The sequence below is a fragment of the Cyanistes caeruleus genome, chromosome Z (assembly GCF_971803275.1).
Source record: "Cyanistes caeruleus chromosome Z, bCyaCae1.hap1.1, whole genome shotgun sequence".
NCBI lineage: Eukaryota > Metazoa > Chordata > Aves > Passeriformes > Paridae > Cyanistes > Cyanistes caeruleus.
The window spans coordinates 59,868,914-59,887,225 of record NC_141732.1 but is presented as its reverse complement, the minus strand read 5'-3'; the positions used below and the strand labels follow the sequence as shown (position 1 = coordinate 59,887,225).

General features: G+C 39.0%; 1 protein-coding gene across 19 annotated transcripts in view; it reads left to right on the top strand.

Moving 5' to 3' along the window:
* MAST4 (microtubule associated serine/threonine kinase family member 4) overlaps nt 1-18,312 on the top strand; it is a 286,733-nt gene that overhangs the window by 183,118 nt on the left and 85,303 nt on the right. The window contains exon 1 of one of the 19 annotated variants that reach the window (XM_086869405.1): nt 283-540. The exons of 15 other annotated variants lie outside the window; for them this stretch is intronic. In XM_086869405.1, coding sequence (XP_086725531.1) covers nt 374-540 — 167 coding nt within the window. In that variant the 5' untranslated portion in view covers nt 283-373. Of the gene's footprint in view, nt 1-282; nt 541-755; nt 1,292-18,312 lie in introns of those variants that run through there. 3 more of the 19 variants (XM_023943792.2, XM_086869407.1, XM_086869397.1) reach the window with 3 other exon arrangements.

Here is an 18,312-nt window from a genome sequence, read left to right as displayed (position 1 = left end):
ACCTGACTATCACTGCTTCGACATCTGGAGTTAAGACATTATGGAATGACAAGGTAGTAGAGCAGTAATTTTAGAAATACTTTTATTTGCATACTGCAGAGATATGAGGAAAAATAACTAGACAGAGCTGCAGAGGGAGAAGGGAGAGGGCTGGAGAGTGATGCTGGAATTAGGTGTGAAAAGGCTGAGGACAGCAGTCAGCAGAGACTAAAACGAGGAGTGAAGGTGGAATGTTGGGTGGTGCGAGTCAAGAAAGCAAACCAGCTGAGTTGGAAGGCAGCTGGGAAATGGCCAGGAGGGAAGCAAAGGACGAAAGCTGGAAGGAAGAAGGGGAGGAAATGAGTCAAAGTACCTGAGGGGTTAGGTCATTGTTATGAGTGGGAAAGGTACTCAGAGCCTTTCTGTACCCTTCTCTTGCCAGCCTGTGCTTCAGGGTAGCTTTCTCAAAAGAGGTAGCTGGCAATGGAGGCAGGCGGTTGTCCCACCTTTCGGTGGCAAACGCGTGATGTCTGGAGTGGCAGGTAGCCATTGTGACAAACGGTAATTAACTACCTGGTACCGTCAGTTCTCCCAGGAGAGGCACAAACCCCAGCAGTGACACACGTACACCATGCACTGCACCGAGACCCCGGTCCTTAACTTACAGTTCCCTGCACATCCGAGCGTAGCCGGCGGGCGGCTCCGACCCGCCGGGGGCTCTGTGGGGGACCCGCGGGGCTGTGCTGTGCGGGGTGCGGCCTGACCCGCGGGGCTGTGCTGTGCGGGGTGCGGCCTGACCCGCGGGGGCTGTGCTGTGGGGGCTGACCCGCGGGGGCTGTGCTGTGCCGGGTGCGGACTGAGCCGCGGGGGCTGTGAGAGGTGCAGGCTGAGCCGCGGGGGCTGTGCTGTGCTGTACCGGGTGCGGACTGACCCGCGGGGGCTGTGAGGGGTGCGGGCCGGCCCGCGGGGGGCTCTGACCCGCGGTGGGCGGGAGGAGCGGCGTGGCCTCTGCGCGGCCGCCAATGGCCGGGGCGGGGCGGCACTTGCGGAGCAGCCGCACGGAAAAGTTTCTGTCGGTTCGGGTTGCTGCTATCTCTGCTCTCCTTCCGCCCTCACGGAGGCTGGCTGCCTTCCCGCTCTCTCTCCCTGGGCTGCTGTCCCTTCCTCCTCTTCCTCGTCGTACTATGGCACTGAATTATTAAGCTTTCAAACTCAGAGAAATGGATATGTCGGATCCTAGTTTTTGGACGCTCCTTTCCAACTTCACGCTGCCCCACCTGCGGCGAGGCAGCCGGCTCCGCCGGACTCAGAGGTAAGGCAGGCCGGCCGCTCCAGGTGCGCGGGAGCGGGCGCTTGGATTTCCTGTTCCCCGGCAGAAGGGCCCTTGGAAGGCGTCGGGACCCGCGGCCTCCTGACTTCTGCTGGTCTGGAGCTGCGAGAGATGAGAGCCTCTCCTTGCGAGGCCCTTGCTGGTGGTTTTTCTAACCAGACGCTGCATAGTACTCTGCCTCTATTCATAAGATACTTTCTTTTGTCCAGCCCTTCTACCCTCCTCCTTTTTTCCCCCGTTAAAGACATTTCCAGCTTGCTCTCGGGTATCCGACCTTTTATTGAAAACAGATATTCTTCATATGGACAACTCAAGATAGCCTATTTGGTTCGGTGTTCTTAAAGGGACAGGTTTGCATAAGTACCTTTTTTAAACCAGTCTAGATTGATATTTGTTGGTACAGGAATGGCCTTTTTTTTTGTTTAGCATTTTCATTATTGTCGAGAGGGGGGAAAAAAGGCTTGGAAATAGTAAATGCTGAGTAAAATTGCCATCAGTGGGCAGAAGACTGACGAACTTTCATATCATGGTCATTTTTTGTGCCATAGTGGCCCTTTCAGTTAAATATATATTCCTGTCACAAGGAAAAGAAAAGATGTATAGAAGTTTGTAACTTTGTGCGCTAGTATCCCATATGCCATTTTTTAGACATACCAGGTGTAGTGTTAAATTATGACATGCTTCTGACTCTGAAACTACCTCGAGTAGCTTATGTATTGTCTTTGGAGAATGTGCGTAAAACGTTTCTTCTGCTGGCTAAAAAGGTGGCACAAAGCAAGCAAGATAGAGGCTCAGCAAAGTTGGACTTTACTAAGCTTTAAGTATTTGTGGTGTGATGTTTTTTTCAAAAGAAAATTACTATCTGTTTAATGGCAGAAAGTTTAAAATAAGAAAAACAAGTGGCTTGTTTGACATCAATGAAAAAACAATTCCTGCAGTAAACATCTATTCTTTGTGTCTTCTACTTGGGGTAGCTGTAAAGGCTGTGTTATTTTATAATTTCTATCCCTCTCCTGTAAATAATTTTTCACTCGCACAGAACATTAACTGAGAATCCAAATAGTTTTACGGATTTTTCTGCTGAGATGTGTAGAGGTTTTTTTCAAATTATCTTCACTGTTCTTACTCAAATTTGGTTTGTATCTGTGTGAAGACCTACCTTTTACAAACATATGGCTGTGTGGCAAGTTGAGGAAGAGAGAATCTTCATAGATCTCACAAGAGGCATGAAATAAATATTTACCATTGGTTGGTTTGTTTTATATATTTGGATGCCTTCCTGCTTTTCAAGCATATTCAGTGCTGTACTAGGTTTGTTGAAACTTTTTAAAGCCCCATTGAATATTGTCTCAGCATATTACATGTATGGTATGTCAGTGAATAGTACATGCCATGTATATACTTGTATACATGTATGCAGTAGCATTTGACGTATTATATGAAATATTTAATGCCCTCCCTGTAGGCAAAACAGTGTGTCACAGCACTGTGAAGTAAAAAAGTGAGCATTAGAATTTCAAGGCTACTTACTCTTAATGGGCCCAGATAACCCTCCTTTACCAGGTTGGTTCTATCTTCTGAGTGGTGGGATGTCAGAATCTGCTCTGTTGATGTCTCCTGGGGAAGGTTCTCCACGCACTTCTTCAACTCTCATCTTAAAGGTGGACCTGTCTCTGCCCTCCATACTCATAATTAATTTACTAATGTAAGATATAAAACTTACGGAGCAATAAAACTGTCAGAAGCATAAAACCCAGCATGGATAGCACAGATACTTCTAACTCCACTGTAGAAACGGGTTTGGATTAATTAAGGTGCTATCCAGGTTTACATGTTCTGTGCTGTGTCTCACCTGTATTATCTTTACAGGCTCAGTCAGCCATAGCTGCAGCTGCATGCAAAAACTGTATGGATAGCTACTTACTTAGCTTATCTTGCTAACAGGATGCCTTCCCTTTCTTTCTAACGTTGCTGCTGGTTGCCACTTATGTTGTGTAACTTCCCAGGCATTTTAGATGCCTGAAGAGTAGGTTAAGGAGTGAGATTTGAAGGAAGTTTAGTTCCTGCCATCTTATTCTCCTTTTGGGCTTAAGTGAAAGTTTTGGGCTTTAAGTGAAAGGGTCCACTGATTTAATGGAGATTTTTTCTTAATAGTTACACTGCCTGTGAAACTTGTCTAGCCTGGTGCTTGCCTAGGTGTTTCAGGAAAAGTTCTGAAGAAGTGTTTCTTTCTGGTTGTATCTGCAGTTGGCTTTGGAGCTCCTTGCCAATTTAAGAGCAAAAATTTTATGGTTTGTCTGGGCACTGTTACCTCTCAGGTTCCTTTTGCTTGTTCAATTATTTTTACCACTGCTACCAGATTTTTGTGGCCTGCTAGGCTGTATTGTTTCTTTGAGCACTACCCTGCTTTCGTAAAACCTGGGATAATGAGAATTGTCTGCCACTACTATGAATTTTGTGTCTTTGTACAGATTTACTTGGTGTAATCATATATCTCTCTTTGAGGTTCTAAGAAGCAAGGAATGAAGAGATAGGCTCCTTCAGGTTTTCTAACGGTTGACATTAGCTGAATTTCAGTTGCAGCAGCTCTTTGGGAAGTGATACCTGAATGAGAAGTATCACAGCCTGATGTTCAAGTGGAGTGGGTTTTCAGGACTGGTGGGTAGGAAAATTATCTTCAATAATAAATTGGTGGCATTTGTTCCTAAAATCCATGAGACTGTAGGTGCCATTGATTATAGTTTGTGCTTTTACAGGGAAGTAATATGTATATGACCATATAGAGAATTAGAGTGAGAGAGAGAGGGTCTCTATCTATGTGTCAACATCTACTTATGGAAATGTCTGCAGATATACTTCTTTTCACATGGAAAAATCACTACTTTCTGCTTTCTTTTATGATACATATTTGGTTCTCTCTGACACTTGCACTCTTCGTATCTGATTTTCTGTGTATCTTTTACAAAACCAACAAGCCAGTGATCTTTTTGGTGTGTGTCCTTTTCTCTTGCTTTTTTTTATGATAGTTGCACTGGAACAATGTTAGTGCAATTGTTCTTCCTTTGAGTCAGAGTGGGATTTTTTTTTTTCCCCAAAGGCATGAAATTAATGAATTCTTACCCAGTTACTTTTGAACCAAAGTAGACTCATAGATGATTTGTGTTGAAACTTCATTTTATTTGTTTACAGTCACCGAAATGGTAGTGAGTCCTTCATAATATGAGATGAAAATATTCATCAGTCATCAAATATGTGTTATGACAGTTCATAACCTTTCAGAAACCTTAAAAACAGTGGGAAATTATAACTTATTTGAAACACAGAGAACAGAGTCGTCAGACTTCATTGTAGTTCTGTTATTTTTGGGACAACATGCTACTTGGAAAAGCAGGTTTTTTGAATGTCTCTTATCTGGTAGTTCGAAAAGGCAGTGATACTAAAATTCTGATGTAAACTCTCACTGTTGTTTTTTATGTAGACCTTGGTTTTTAACTCTGTCAACAAACTGTACTAAAAGAATATTATAAATGGATTTTTAAATTTAGTAACAGGTGTTCAACATGGTCCTGTTGATAATATGAGAAAACCGATGTCTAATTATGTTGATGTCAGCTGAAACTGTTCAAATGGAGAGTTTTTACTTCTGCATAAGAGTAAACATCAGTTCAAACTTCGTTAAAAAAGTATTTCTTTTTGATGTATTTGTGTTGTTTTTAATGTATGTTTGGGGGTGTGGTAATTTGTAGGGCTTCACTGTTTCTTGACTTTCAAGTGATTCACTTGATTCACTTTAGTTCCTACAAGCAAGACAGAGGAGCTATTATTCAAATAATGTTGAGTAAGTTTAGAGAAGGTGGTTATCCCAGAACTGGGGGGGATTAAGAAGTATATCTGTGCAGACTATCTGTGCTTCCAAACACACTGCCATTGAATATATTTTGTTAGAAGTTAATCTGCTGGACCAGTGATCCCATTGTTTTCTGTATTACCTAGTGAAATGTTAATATAACTTGGTAATTGTATTTCCTTTCATTCACATTAAAGGCTGTCTGTTAGGGGCTCATTTTACAGTCTCACCATTAAATTGAATGTGTTATTTTTATTTTGGTTGGTTGAATTGACCAATCATTTTCTTCAGGCAATTAATTCAAGTTCTTCTTACAGTCTGAATGAGCCAACATTATTTCTTAGCTTCAACCAGACTGGTGAGGATTCATCTGGCTGTACTGCTATTTTTTGCCCTGTTTTCACTCTGATAAAATGTTATTTTATTAGAATTATGTCAAGATCATTAAGAAGTGAGCAAAGGGTTTTATTTTAGAAAGCCTGAGGAAAGTCAGTACATGATCAAAATAAAAGAAAAAAAGCTTAGGAAAATGCTGGAATATACTGAAAGAAGCTGTAATTGTTATTTCTTTTTCCACTGTCGTGGTTAATATCTGCTCTGACATGGTAGGAGACAGTCTTTGTTTTTCTTACCTAGAGAATTTAAAGGATAGTAGTTCAGACATCGTTTCATGAGCTGTGGTTGTTTGGACATGCCACATGGTCTAGGCACAGCGCACAGAGATTCACTCTTTGCTTACATCTTCTACTGATGTTCTACAGTCATTACAGATCCTGCTGTTTTTGACTTTGGCTCATCCTTCTCACATGTTTTGTTAAGCACACAGGAGCTCATCCATGCAGTTGTTAATAGTTGCCTCTTCTGCTGCACCTCTTGTCAGAGAGCTTCAAACTTTTGTTAGAGATAAGCTAACTAGTGGACTTGTGTAGCTGCAAATACCGATTGATCGGCTTGCCTCTAGTAGCTCTTTGTCAAAGCTGGAAATGGTGGGCTGAAAAGTGGATTTCAAGGGAGGTTTCCAACTAATTTGGGCAGGGAAGAACCATCTGAAATTCAGCAAGGGCAGGTGCAGGGTCCTGCTTCTGGGGAGGAATCACCTCAGGCACCAGCACACAGGCTAGGGCTTACCTGCTGGGGGGAAGCTTTGCAGAGAAGGACCTGGGGGTCCTGGTGGACAAGCTGTCCATGAGCCAGCAGTGTGTCCTGGTGGCCAAGAAGGTCAATAGAATCCTGGGGGACATTAGGAAGAGCATTGCCAGCAGGTCATGGATGGTGATCCTGCCCCTGTACTCATCCCTGGTGAGGCCTCACCTGAGGTGTTGTGTCCAGTTCTTTGCTCCTCAGGACAAGAAAGACGTGGAGCTCCTGGAGTGGGTCCATCAGAAGCTGCAGAGATGATGAGGGGTCTGGAGCACCTCTCATATGAAAGAAGGCTGAGGGAGCTGGGCCTATTCAGCCTCAAGAAGAGACAACTGAGAGGGACCCTCATTAATGTGTATAAATATCTATAGGATAGGTTTCAAGAGGGTAGACTGGGCTCTTCTCGGTAGTGCTGAGCAGCAGGACAAGGCATAATGCGCAGAAACTGAAGCCCAGGAAGTTCCAGCTGAACATGAGAAATAACTTCTTTACTGTGCAGGTGACTGCACAGGAACAGATTGCCTAGGGAGGGTGTGGAGTGTCCCTCACTGGAGATACTCAAGAGCTGCCTGGACACAATCCTGTGTCACGTGCTCATGGCACAAGGATTGCCCCGCGTGAGCAAGGAGGTCAAGCCACTGTGATCCTCAGATTCCTACTTCACCCATTCTGTGATCCTGTGAGCTTGTTACATGTCATTGTGCAGGAATTGTAATGATTTTGTTAGTTCATGAGGTGGAATCACTCAATATTTTGAGTGTGTCTAAACACGGTATTTAGAATATGAAGGTGATCATAACTGGTTTAGATTGAACATTTTAAATTAAGTGTATTAAACAGATCACACTGAAAATGAGGTAAAACACAGCAGTCATGCTGTGTGTATTTCCACATGATCTATAGGCTGTAGACCAGGATCAGGGTTGTGATGTTACATGTCATTAGAAGAGGTTTAGTAGAAACTAGATTTGTTTGGAGGAACACTGGGATGGAACCAGGAGAGATGCATATCTGAGGAGAATCAGAAAGTTCTCTGTCTCTGATTCAGCCTTATTCAACAGGCTGTGTTGCATTCAGTGATGGCGCCTGGATTTTCTCTTGAAAATGACCTTTCAGAGAATTTTTTTCCTTTGAACCTTTGCATCTGTGGTCATTGTGAAATTTTACAGCTTTTGATCTCTGTCATTTGACTTTAACGTATCAAAGAAAATTTTTTAAATGGCTACCCACTATGAATTTTGTTTTCCTCCCTCAAAAAAAGCTGAAAATTATGTCAAATGAGGCACTGCTTACAGCTAAGGAAATGGCTTTATATATGTGTGTATAGATAGATATAATCAAAGAGTCTGTCTTTTCTAACTAGACTGGTTTGAAACATAATTATTAATGTCCAAGTATGGAAAAATCAAGACCACATAAAATCTATTTTATTAAACGATAGACTAAGGTAGTCCTGTGTAAAGTCAAGGGTGTTGGCTGAAGGAATGCCATTCCTGTTGCTGCTTAATTTACTGAAACAAACAGTGTGAAGTGTTAAGCATTGAAATTATTTAGTTTAATAAAAATGTATGTACCCTCAGTTCTCTTAGTATTTGATTATAGTATTTCAGAGTGTGTTCCAGAATTAAAAAAAAATACTATTTCTCTCAAGGGAGTAAGATGGTTGGTTGTAGAACAAATGCAGGTTTGTTGGTTTTTTTTTGTCACTAAGAAACAAGATTAGTCTGAATGTTTTTTATGTATCTGACAAAATTGTTAACTTTTGGTTTTCGCAGACGTACATGAATATAAACTTACCTGCTTTGAGATCGGAGACAAAATGTCAATATTTTTGTTTATATTTAATTTTCATATGTATCAGAATAAATGGTGTCCCTGCCGATGGCAGGGGGGTTGGAACTAGAAAAAAAAAAATAACTAGACTAATTCAAGCTAGTGTAGTTTTTACGTTTTGAAATACCATATAATCTGAGTCTTTTTTTTCCTTAAGTAAATGGCAATTGGTTTGGTCTGGAAGCTCACCTTGAGAGAACTAATAAATTAAAAGTTACCTTGGTGAATGCTGGTACTTACCACCTGTGGTAATTTGAAGAGGCGCTCAAGATATGCATAACTGAAACTGTTGTAGGTAGATTACTTTATTCTTCCCTGGTTGCTTTTTTGCATGCATTTGGGAGCAGTGCCTTGTCAGTCTTTCCTCTCTGGGCTGCTGGGCCCAATTCCTGTATGACATTTGTAGTAGGCTTATACTTCTCACAGGAGATAGATTTGATATGTGAAACAACTTGCAGTGCTCTTATTGTTGGGATTATTGGCATTTTCTTTTCATGCATGCTTGGAAGAGAGGAGTTTATATTAACAAGGATAATTACTTGTTTTATTAAAGCTATTCATCAGATCTGGATTTCTGTAAGAAGCCTTCACTTTGTTTTTGAAATACACTTAAAAATTACGTTTTTAAGCATCTGTTCTAAGTCCTAAAGTTATTATAGGGAAGATGGATATAGTAGTTTGAACTTCCTTTAATAAATTTGAGTGTAATGAATTGGCTTCTAATTTAAATTCTTCCTACTCTTAAAATCCATTTGGAGCTACTGTTATTACCACTTCTTGGATGAAATGCTAAAATGTTCTGGAAAGGTATTCCCTCTTAAAAGTATACAGAAACCTCAACAGTAAAAAAAAAAGGTAGTCATAAGAATACCGTATTTTTAAAGCATGTGCTTTAACCCTGAAACCTTCCCTCTTCAAGACACTAGAAGTGCCATCAGTGTCTCCCAGAAATGGCTTATCGGTGGCTCTATGAACCATCTCTTGCACTATGGATAGCTGAACAGCAGTGAGGGAAGCTGGCCTCAAAGGGGGTTTAGAGAGCAAATGGAGTATGAGAAATGAAAATTGTACAGGAGCATTGTAGAAGATACAGTGTTGTGATTCAGTCAGAGGACATGGATCCATAGAATATGCAGGTTCCCTGGTTATTCTCTTGACAGAATTATTTGTCAAAAGATACACATCATTGAATTAAACAGTGTACTCGTTAATATCAATGAACCTAGCCATCTAGAGTGAAGGTCTGTTGAAGTTCTGTATGGGCTGTTTCCTGTTGATTACAGTCTGTGCTGACAGAGAAAAAGCAAAAATCATTACTAGAATTTTCAGTTAATAAATACCTCTTTACAGATTTTGTATAGTTCAAACATAAACCTTCCAGTCCTTGATGAAACAGAAGTTAAATAGTGATGGTGGGAATAAATCAGACATGTTTCTTTCAACAGATGCCTTGATGTTTACCAGAATTTGTCTTCAGCATGGTTTTTGTAATGTAAATCATCAATACGTGGGTTCTTAAAATTCCCTTTTTGGGAAACCAAAAGAAGAATGCTTGATTAGTATCTCCTTCATCCAGACAGTGCTGTTTAGTGAGAAGTTGTAATTAACAAATATCCTTTGTATTAATACTTGTAATTCTCTTGGAGTTATGAAAAGTAGATGGTGTATGTTTGTTTTACAAATTTGCCTTTTCAGTGACTCTAGGCCTGTCTAGCTTGTTCTTATGCATGGGTATGTCAAGGGAATTTCCATAAGTGCTGTAACAGTAGAAGCAAAAGCAGTCAGACAAGTCCAATGTGCTCTGTTCACCTTGTCTATGAACACACCACGCAAAAAGATGATTATGTCAGTTCACTGCACCATCAGGTCTTACCAGAGCATCTTTTGCATTACCCACATAATGAACACAGAAATATATAACACTTTTTTGAAGTAAGCTTGCATTATATATTTTTTTTCTTACATGAGGCTTGGTGATTTGGCTTCATCCCTGGCCCTTCTGCCATGTTTTGATGACTGAACTGTTGAGTTTGGAGGCATTTGCTCCCCATCTGTGACCTACAAGTATCTGGAGAGCACTTCTGTTGGGAAATACATTTCTGTTTAGTTTTTCTTTGCTGCTCAGTTGTGTCTTTGATGTGTTACTCTGTCTTATCAAATGTCAAAATATTACCATCTTTGAAAGGCTTTGATTTCTATCTGTGGGAAAAATTGAAAAACAGAAAAATGGAACTTCTTCCTGTTGGGTTGGGGGTTTTTTGTGGTTTTTTTTTTTTGTTTTGTTTTGTTTGGGGTTTTTTTGGGGTTTTTTTTTGGTTTTTTTTTTTTTGTTTGGTTGGTTGAGTTTTTTTCAAGTTTGAAAACTGTATCTTCACATTTCTTCTGTGTCTTCTTCAAATCATAGAAGAGCAAAATGCTTTTTTTTTTCTTATTTTTTCTCCTTTTCTGTAAAGGAAATACAAAAAATACTAGTGTATATGAATGTACTAGGTTACTTTTTAAAATATGCAAATTGTTTGTGTGGGTCAGACCTAAGCATTCAGCATTATCTACAAATTAATACCTTCTAGCGATCATGTGTTTCCTTCTTCTGATTCATAAATTATAAGGCAAGAAGAAACCTGTAAGATCACCTACTCTGGCATTCTACAGGAAGCAAGACACAGAGTAATAGTGTTAGAGATTTAGTAATCTGGCCCTCCCAGATAAGGTAACCTGTTTGTTTAATCATTGATGAGTTTAGCAAAATCTGAAAGATTTAACACTGCTCAGGACAGCTTTCTTTTGTTTCTTGTTGTTCCTTAAGTGAGCTGTGTTTTCCCACTACTGATTCATTGATGTTGCTATTTTCTTTCACACTAACTTAGTAATAGCCTCAGAGATACTGGGCCAGTCTCTTCATAAATGCAGAAATTGTTCAGTATATTCTTTGTGACTGTGATTGCCTAAATCCAGTACAGGGGTCACCAGATGGGTATTAGTGGATGGAAACAATCTAAAGAGAGGTCCAAAGGACTGTCAGCATTTTCTGCCTCAGTTGGTATGGAAAAATTAATTTTCTCTTTAAGTCATATTGAGGGAACAATAGCATTGTGTTTTCTAAAAGACACCTGCCCCTGGAAGCTGGCTGACAGCGTGGTCTGGCCTCTTTGTGTGGTGGGAGTGCTTGGCTCAGGTCCCTGTGGGAGTGTAGGATGTGATGTGTATAAGGACTTAGAGGGGGAAGCTGTGTGCTGCTTTTCTCTCCTAGGTGTGACAGACTGTCTGAAAAGATGGAAGGGTGTGGGAGTTGTATGAAGGAATGTGTCCTGCTGAGGTGTTGCTAAAACACTGTAGTGCAGCAGGAGGCAAAATGTCCCATCGGTCTTGTTAATGGAGACTCTTGAGTTACTTGTAGAGCTGCTCCCAGGTTTATCTTGTAGGTAAATCAGCTAGATCATTGCCAAAAAAAAAAAATTGGAATGAAGTAAAGCACAATGCAGTATGAACAGGAAGATGTGGCAGGAACACCCAGTGCATATTAAAAATCCAGCCCCCTAATACAATGACTTGCAGCCGAACATTGCTTTGGTATAGGGGTAGCATATGCCTGTAGAAATCTGCCAAGTTTCAAATGATTGGAAGTTACAATTTAAGCATTTTTTAAAAAAAAAATTTACACAAAGATGTTGCTATTATATAAATAGGCATGTTAAACATGCATGTAACAGAAGTTAAAGAATTATGAAAATGTGTTGCCCAATTTATATGGAAAAAATCACATTTTTTAATTACTGGCATTTTAACATTAGAGGAAGGATTAGAGTTTGAGAACTGGTTCATTGTTCTGCATTACCTAGTGGCCTCTTAGAAGTCACAGCAGGAAGGCGCATAATGCTGCACAACCAAAAGCAAGTATGGAGACAAAGTTTTCATTCTAGTTTTCATTTCTATTCTATACATTTATAGATTTTTTTCACCTGAACAGTTTGTGCTGTGTTTTCCTACAAAATTTATATTATTTTATAAAACCGTTTTACTAACAGATACCAAGATTCTGTAAATATAAAACTCATAGAGTAGATGATTTCACTTTATATTAATCATACATAGGGCAAAGGCAGCAAATATTATCAGTATACCTATTCAAGATAAGTGAAGACACGTGAGTATAGGACTTGAAGTCTAAGTATTTAAAAGACAGTTCATTACAATAGGATTTAGAAGGATTGTGGTGCTTTGTGTTCTTTGGATAAGACATGAAGTATCAGATTTTTTGCTTTTAAGGCATTTGGTTTTTAATTGTCCTTTTTTTATGATTACAACTCTGATTAATTTACTAGCTTCTACCTTTATTAGGCAATGTGTTCTTCTAGGTCCTGTCAAAAGTAAGAGCTACTGTTGTCTCATAAAAAACTCAGTGAACAAAGAAAACTCATGTAGAAGGTGAAATTGCTCTTGTCTTTGTGACTTGGCTGCAACTATGAGGCACTGAAGTAGTTTTTTGACCAGTGTCACATTTTTTTTCCTTTCTCTCAAACCCTCTGGGGTGTTCATAAGACCTGAGATATTTTCCAAACAAAAACAAAGGCTGCAGAAATGGTGGTTTTATGCTTTATGAACCTTATGCCTTCTTAAGGCATCCTTCTGCTGTGATGCAAATAGAAACCTTAAATTAGCTAATGGGCTAATGGGCCAGATGAGTAGTGAGGTGATTACTCTTCCTGATGGGCAAAAATTGTAGCACACCCTTTTTTGTCACCTTACCTCATCCACACCCTATTCTAACCTGTTGGATATGTTTGTCTGGTCTATGTATTGAGCCTGGGTTTTTGGGCTTGTGTAAGCTTTTCAGAGTGGAGGCTGTCCTTTGTTGTGTTCCTGTGATGTGGAGAGCAATAGAGACTTGTAGCACAGCTGCGTATGTAAGAAATAATAACGCTTCTCTCCATTGGGCTCCACTGTTGCATGAGGGACCCAAGTGGTTTTGTTCTTGAAAGTAGAAAATGTGGGCTTTTCTCAGTTATGACAAATCTTCTCTCAAAAATACTTCTCTTTTACTTGTCTTGGAACAAAACTGGTAGTTTTTTCAGAGTTTCTTCAGATTCACTCCGTTGCAGCCTAAAGGAAAAAGGCTGAAATAATCTGAAACCATTGTAAAGTGTTCAAGAACAAAGAAAATAATCCTGTCATTATTTTAGATAAAATCAGGAGTTAAAACACCTGTAATTTTTTGACTTTTAAACCAAGAAGCACCATTATCTCTACCTGTAGTAGCATAGTTTGCCTTTTTTGGCTCTAAGTAATAACCACATGGCTCTAGAGACATACATAGGAGCACCTATGATTTCCTGTTTTCATATGTCCTTGTAGAAGATAAGATGTGTAGAAAAACAAAACTGCAATTATCTTTATCACACATTTTCTGCTGTTAACTCTGGAATAGAAAATGTACAATAGTGTTAATGTACTTGGTGAATTTAGTGGTTACCAAGGTTTTCAAGCATGTATGATTTCAAGCATAATGTATGATTAATTTCTATTGATTTAATGTGTTTGAACTAAGCTGGAAGGTACCCTCCTGTTACATTGTAACATGGCAGACTATGCTTAAGGCTTACTGGTTTTTTTTCCCCTTCCCTCTGTCAGCACACTGAATGTACAGAATGACCATATTGACCTAAGCTGAGTACTTTAAAAAAACCCAAAACATTCGTAAGTATCTTGAGGGTGTAATTTAGTTGTTTGAACATGAAATAATGACTTCTAATCTTTAATGTGGCCACAAACCAATTATTCGCCTTAACAAATGGAGTGAACTTCCATGCTTCTCTTTGCATCCTCAGTGGTGATAACCTTTTAACAAGATTATCAATATAATTTACCTACTTTTTATACTTGGCCTGTGATTTATAGCTGTGTTATGTTAAATTTAATCTGAAATCCTCCTCATCGCAGTTTATTGTCAGAGGTGCTAAGTTCTCTTGACTGGCGAATTGTACCTACATAGTGTGTGTACAGACTTATTTTTATTAGTTTGGGAAGGTTGTTGGTTGTTTTTGTTGGTTTTTTTGTGTGTGGTTTTTTTTTTATTCAATCAGAATACATTCTTGGTTTTAGATTAAGCATTGGCAGAGAAATGTTTAAGGTAATCAGGGGGATGCTTAGCACAAATATGCTTTCTAAATAATTGGACTTTTTCTGTAATTAGCTTGTTGAGATCCCGAAGAGCAACCCAGGACTGAGGAAAACACATTCAGTTGATTTGGTTTCAGAATGTTCAGTAAGTTTCCTCACAAGTGTGTGCTTCACTGCATTTACGTTTACTCAGAGAAATGATGTCTAATGATCTCATGTGGTTGGCAGCCCAGATTCATCTGCAAAACAGCACTGTGCCCTGCAGCACTATGCTGGGGTGTGTGCTTAGCTCTGACTCGGAGGTGATCATCATTTCCTGCAGCAGCTAGTTAGCCCAGTGCTGCACAGCCCAAGATGTGAAAAAATTGCAGGGCTGAGGCGGTATGGCTGCAGGCGTTTGGACTATTAAAGCTAGACTTGTAAAGAATGTGACGTGTGGCCTTGTATCACACTGCAGCATGATTCCTGTCTCCAGCACTGGTGAATGACATGTGTCTACATTTCTACTTGTGGTAAAATGTGCTGGGAGACATTAGTGAACAGGAACATCACAATATGCCCTTTGGAGAGGGTGACTACATTATCTGTTTCAAAAATGTGGCTCATATAACATACTGACTAGTCAGAATTTAAAAGCAGAATATTATATTCTGGTATTGTTATTACTAAACTTCTTTTCAGAGCCTGAGTGGGAAATGCTTCAGTGGCTAAGATGTAATTTCAAATACAGAACAATCAGTAATGTAATGTTAACCCAGCTTCAGTCTTACAGAAACTTCTGGGAGTTCAGCAGATTTTTGCAGAATGATATTTTATCTGTCCTATGTTAAATGGCTGTGAAGCTGCTATTCTGGTCTTTGGGTTTCTTTCCTGGAAAAAAAGAAACAATAAAGAAAAATTAGGAGCACAAGATATGATATTTCTCTGTAAAATATGAAGAAAGTAAGAATCTGAGTCACTCAATAAATACTCTCCATGGTTGTGTGGAGCCTAATGAAGCACTTTGGAAGGAAGAGATGATGAGATTGCATTTGTTTTTTTCACCAGTTTTTTGATGCTGATTTGGATGCCAGCTTGTCAGTTATAACCTTGGGTTTGTTTTTTCAATTGGTCATTTTTTAATATTTCATTGTCATTGTTTTCCTGTATCAGCTAAGTTTAGGCTAGTCGCAGTGAGGCAAGAGATTATATATCCCCATTAAAACAAATCAGAATTCTGTAAGCTAGGCTGAGAAAACAATCAGTCACTTTTTAATTGGGTACACACCCATATGTACATCCAACTAGTTGTACAGCCCTCCTGAACCTGTATGCCACCATTACCTACCTGCACATACTTTCTCGAGGTTTTGAAGGATTGAAAAATCATTTTGATTTTATGTTTAGTTATGGATTTATAGAAGGGAGATGATTAAAAATATATGATTATGTTAAAATTGACTCATGTTTATGCTTTATCATTAAATTTATACCTTTAAAGTGGTAATTTTTATGGTTATGATTTGAAGAAAGGGTAACATGAACAAATGTCTCAATTCTTTTATACCGAATACATTTAAGAAAAAAACTTTGGCTAACATTAATTTGTCTTTCAGAGGTATGCCTGCATTTGGTTTTCAGACTGAATGTAGTCTGAGGTCATTTGTAATGATTATTTGAAAGGCTGAGCTAGAACTTATGCTAATAGAAAATCTAATGTTTCATTAAACCACTGAACCAAATTAGAGGTTCGAGGGTTCTATTTTACAAAAAACAGGAAATGAAGAATTAATGTTCAATCTCTCAGCACATTCTTCCTTACTTACTGAGAGGGTTAGGAGATCACAGAATGCCAGGTGTAGTTCTAATTAAACTTGTCTCTATTATGTCAGATGGGCAGTGTGTGAAAGTTGTTTTCAGTGGAACAGGGTATTCCTCTATGAAAACTAGTAAATTTACCTTAAACTGTAAGTTCAGCTTTCTTTTCTCTTCAGCCATGCTGCTTAAGATGACAGGTGATCTGCAAGACTGCTTTCTGTGGGGGAATCACGGATGTGAATACCCAGAATAGTAATGATGACAGTAACCCTACTGCAGTACAAGTTGTGTGGAAACTCCCGATTTTAACTTGTCCATATGAGAGTTACTTGTTAGCAGAGCAATATGTCTTAGAGAATTTGTGAAATGTGATGTGATGTGATGTAGTAGTACTTCAAGTTATAGTTGAGGAAAGGGGGAAATTTTCTCATTATGGATCCCATTTTTACTTTTTTGATGTACCCGTTGAAGCATAATACGATTTTTTCCCAAGGTTTTTACGTAAATTTCATGGTTCTTGTTCAGGTTAACAGCTTTTATATAATGAACTGCTTTTGAACAGCAAGACTTAATGTAAAATCACCTTTCGTGGGAGGACTTCAGCTCTCCTCATTGACAACTTTGAGACAAATTCCCTTTCAAGTTTACTCCTTCCACTGTCATGTTTCTGCTGCCCCAGACGTTACTGCTGCAATGTGGAGTTTTAGCAGAAATTTAAAAGCCAATACAGATCTGTTCTTGCAGGATTATGAAATCTTGAGATATTTTTCACTATGTGATGAAATTTCCAATATTCTTGAAAAGATTGATGTATAAAGAAGACAGACTTCACACTGGATTGTACTGTTCAACTTCATATGCATCCAAGCCAGTGTTCCTTTTTATTTGGAATTCATTACTGCGTTGTAAAGTTTAGCAGAAGTTAATTTTGTCTGTTTTCAGATACTTAACTGTTCATCTTAAATCTCTCTGTTGCCAAAATAGGACTTGAAACATGAGCTTCCAAGAAAAACTGTCAAACCACAAAGCAAAAAACCAAACCCAACAATAATAAACCCCTTCCCTCAAACACCAGAAACCTGGACTATTTGAGTCACTGTATGAATCCAGAAGATGGAACTTGAAGACTGCATGCACTTCATTATATAAGACTTAACAGCAATGCAATCACTTTGCTTTCCTCTCCTTCAAGTTTGTCAGCAATTCTACTTTTACTGGAGCAGATACTGTTTAAGTGGTTAAGTTTAAAAACAGATGTTGTTAACTGTTTTGCATTGTGTGGTTCAACAAGCAGCAGTTCCTGCAGCCTCTCAGGTGGTTCTCGTTACTGCCAGTAGCACTGCCAGATCTGGCACTAAGCTATTGCAGTGGCTGCATCACGTGGGCTGTGGGCTGTTGTGGCTGCAGACAGTAAGTTAACTGATGTGTTCAAAATTAGAATGTTTACTATAATTACTGCTGCTTGCTTTTTTGTCTCTATAGTGGATGTTGCTTTACAAGTCACTTTATGTGATACTTCATTCTTGACACATCAGGGTGAATTAAACAAATCTTCATTGTGAAATTGTTCCTATTAACTCATACCTATTTACACATTATAAATCATATCCTTGCTTCATTTTCTTCCTTTTCTTCTTCCTTCTACACTGAGTCACTGGCATTTGCTTTCATGTATCTTCTGTGACCTACTTCTATTTGTGAGCAATTAGTACATTGCTTTAGTGTTAAAATAGTCCTTAACCGGTAGGGGTGTTTTTACGTGGTGAAGTACATGCAAAAGTTTTTTTTGTTAATTGCTTATATACTCTGTAGCATGCTTAGCCTTATCTCTGTATCTTAGCCTTATCTCTGTATTCTGTATAGATTTAAGTCTAGTCTATATAATGTGTACAAGTTCGACCTATTTTTTTGGTCTTGTTTATGTGTACTTGGATTTTCATGAGAGAATAAGGTGTTACTTCAGTGGTCATTGAAGTGGTCAGGAGAGATGTAAATTAGAAATCAAACTTACTTGATTCTGGAAATGCCATTTTTTTCTGTGAAACTTTACTGACAGTAAGAAATCTTGTTTAAGATATACTAGAAATGGATTTTGTGGGCCAGATTAATTCGTGTTGATATGCTTCACTCTACTTGGAAACTTCTAGTGTTGAATGTGTACTTCTTTGCTAGGATGGTGCTACTAATTTTCCAGTTTGACTCACTGGATTTTCATGAGGCATAACCGGGTGGATAAATTTAAAGTCATTGTGTTCTAGTTGTGCTGGGT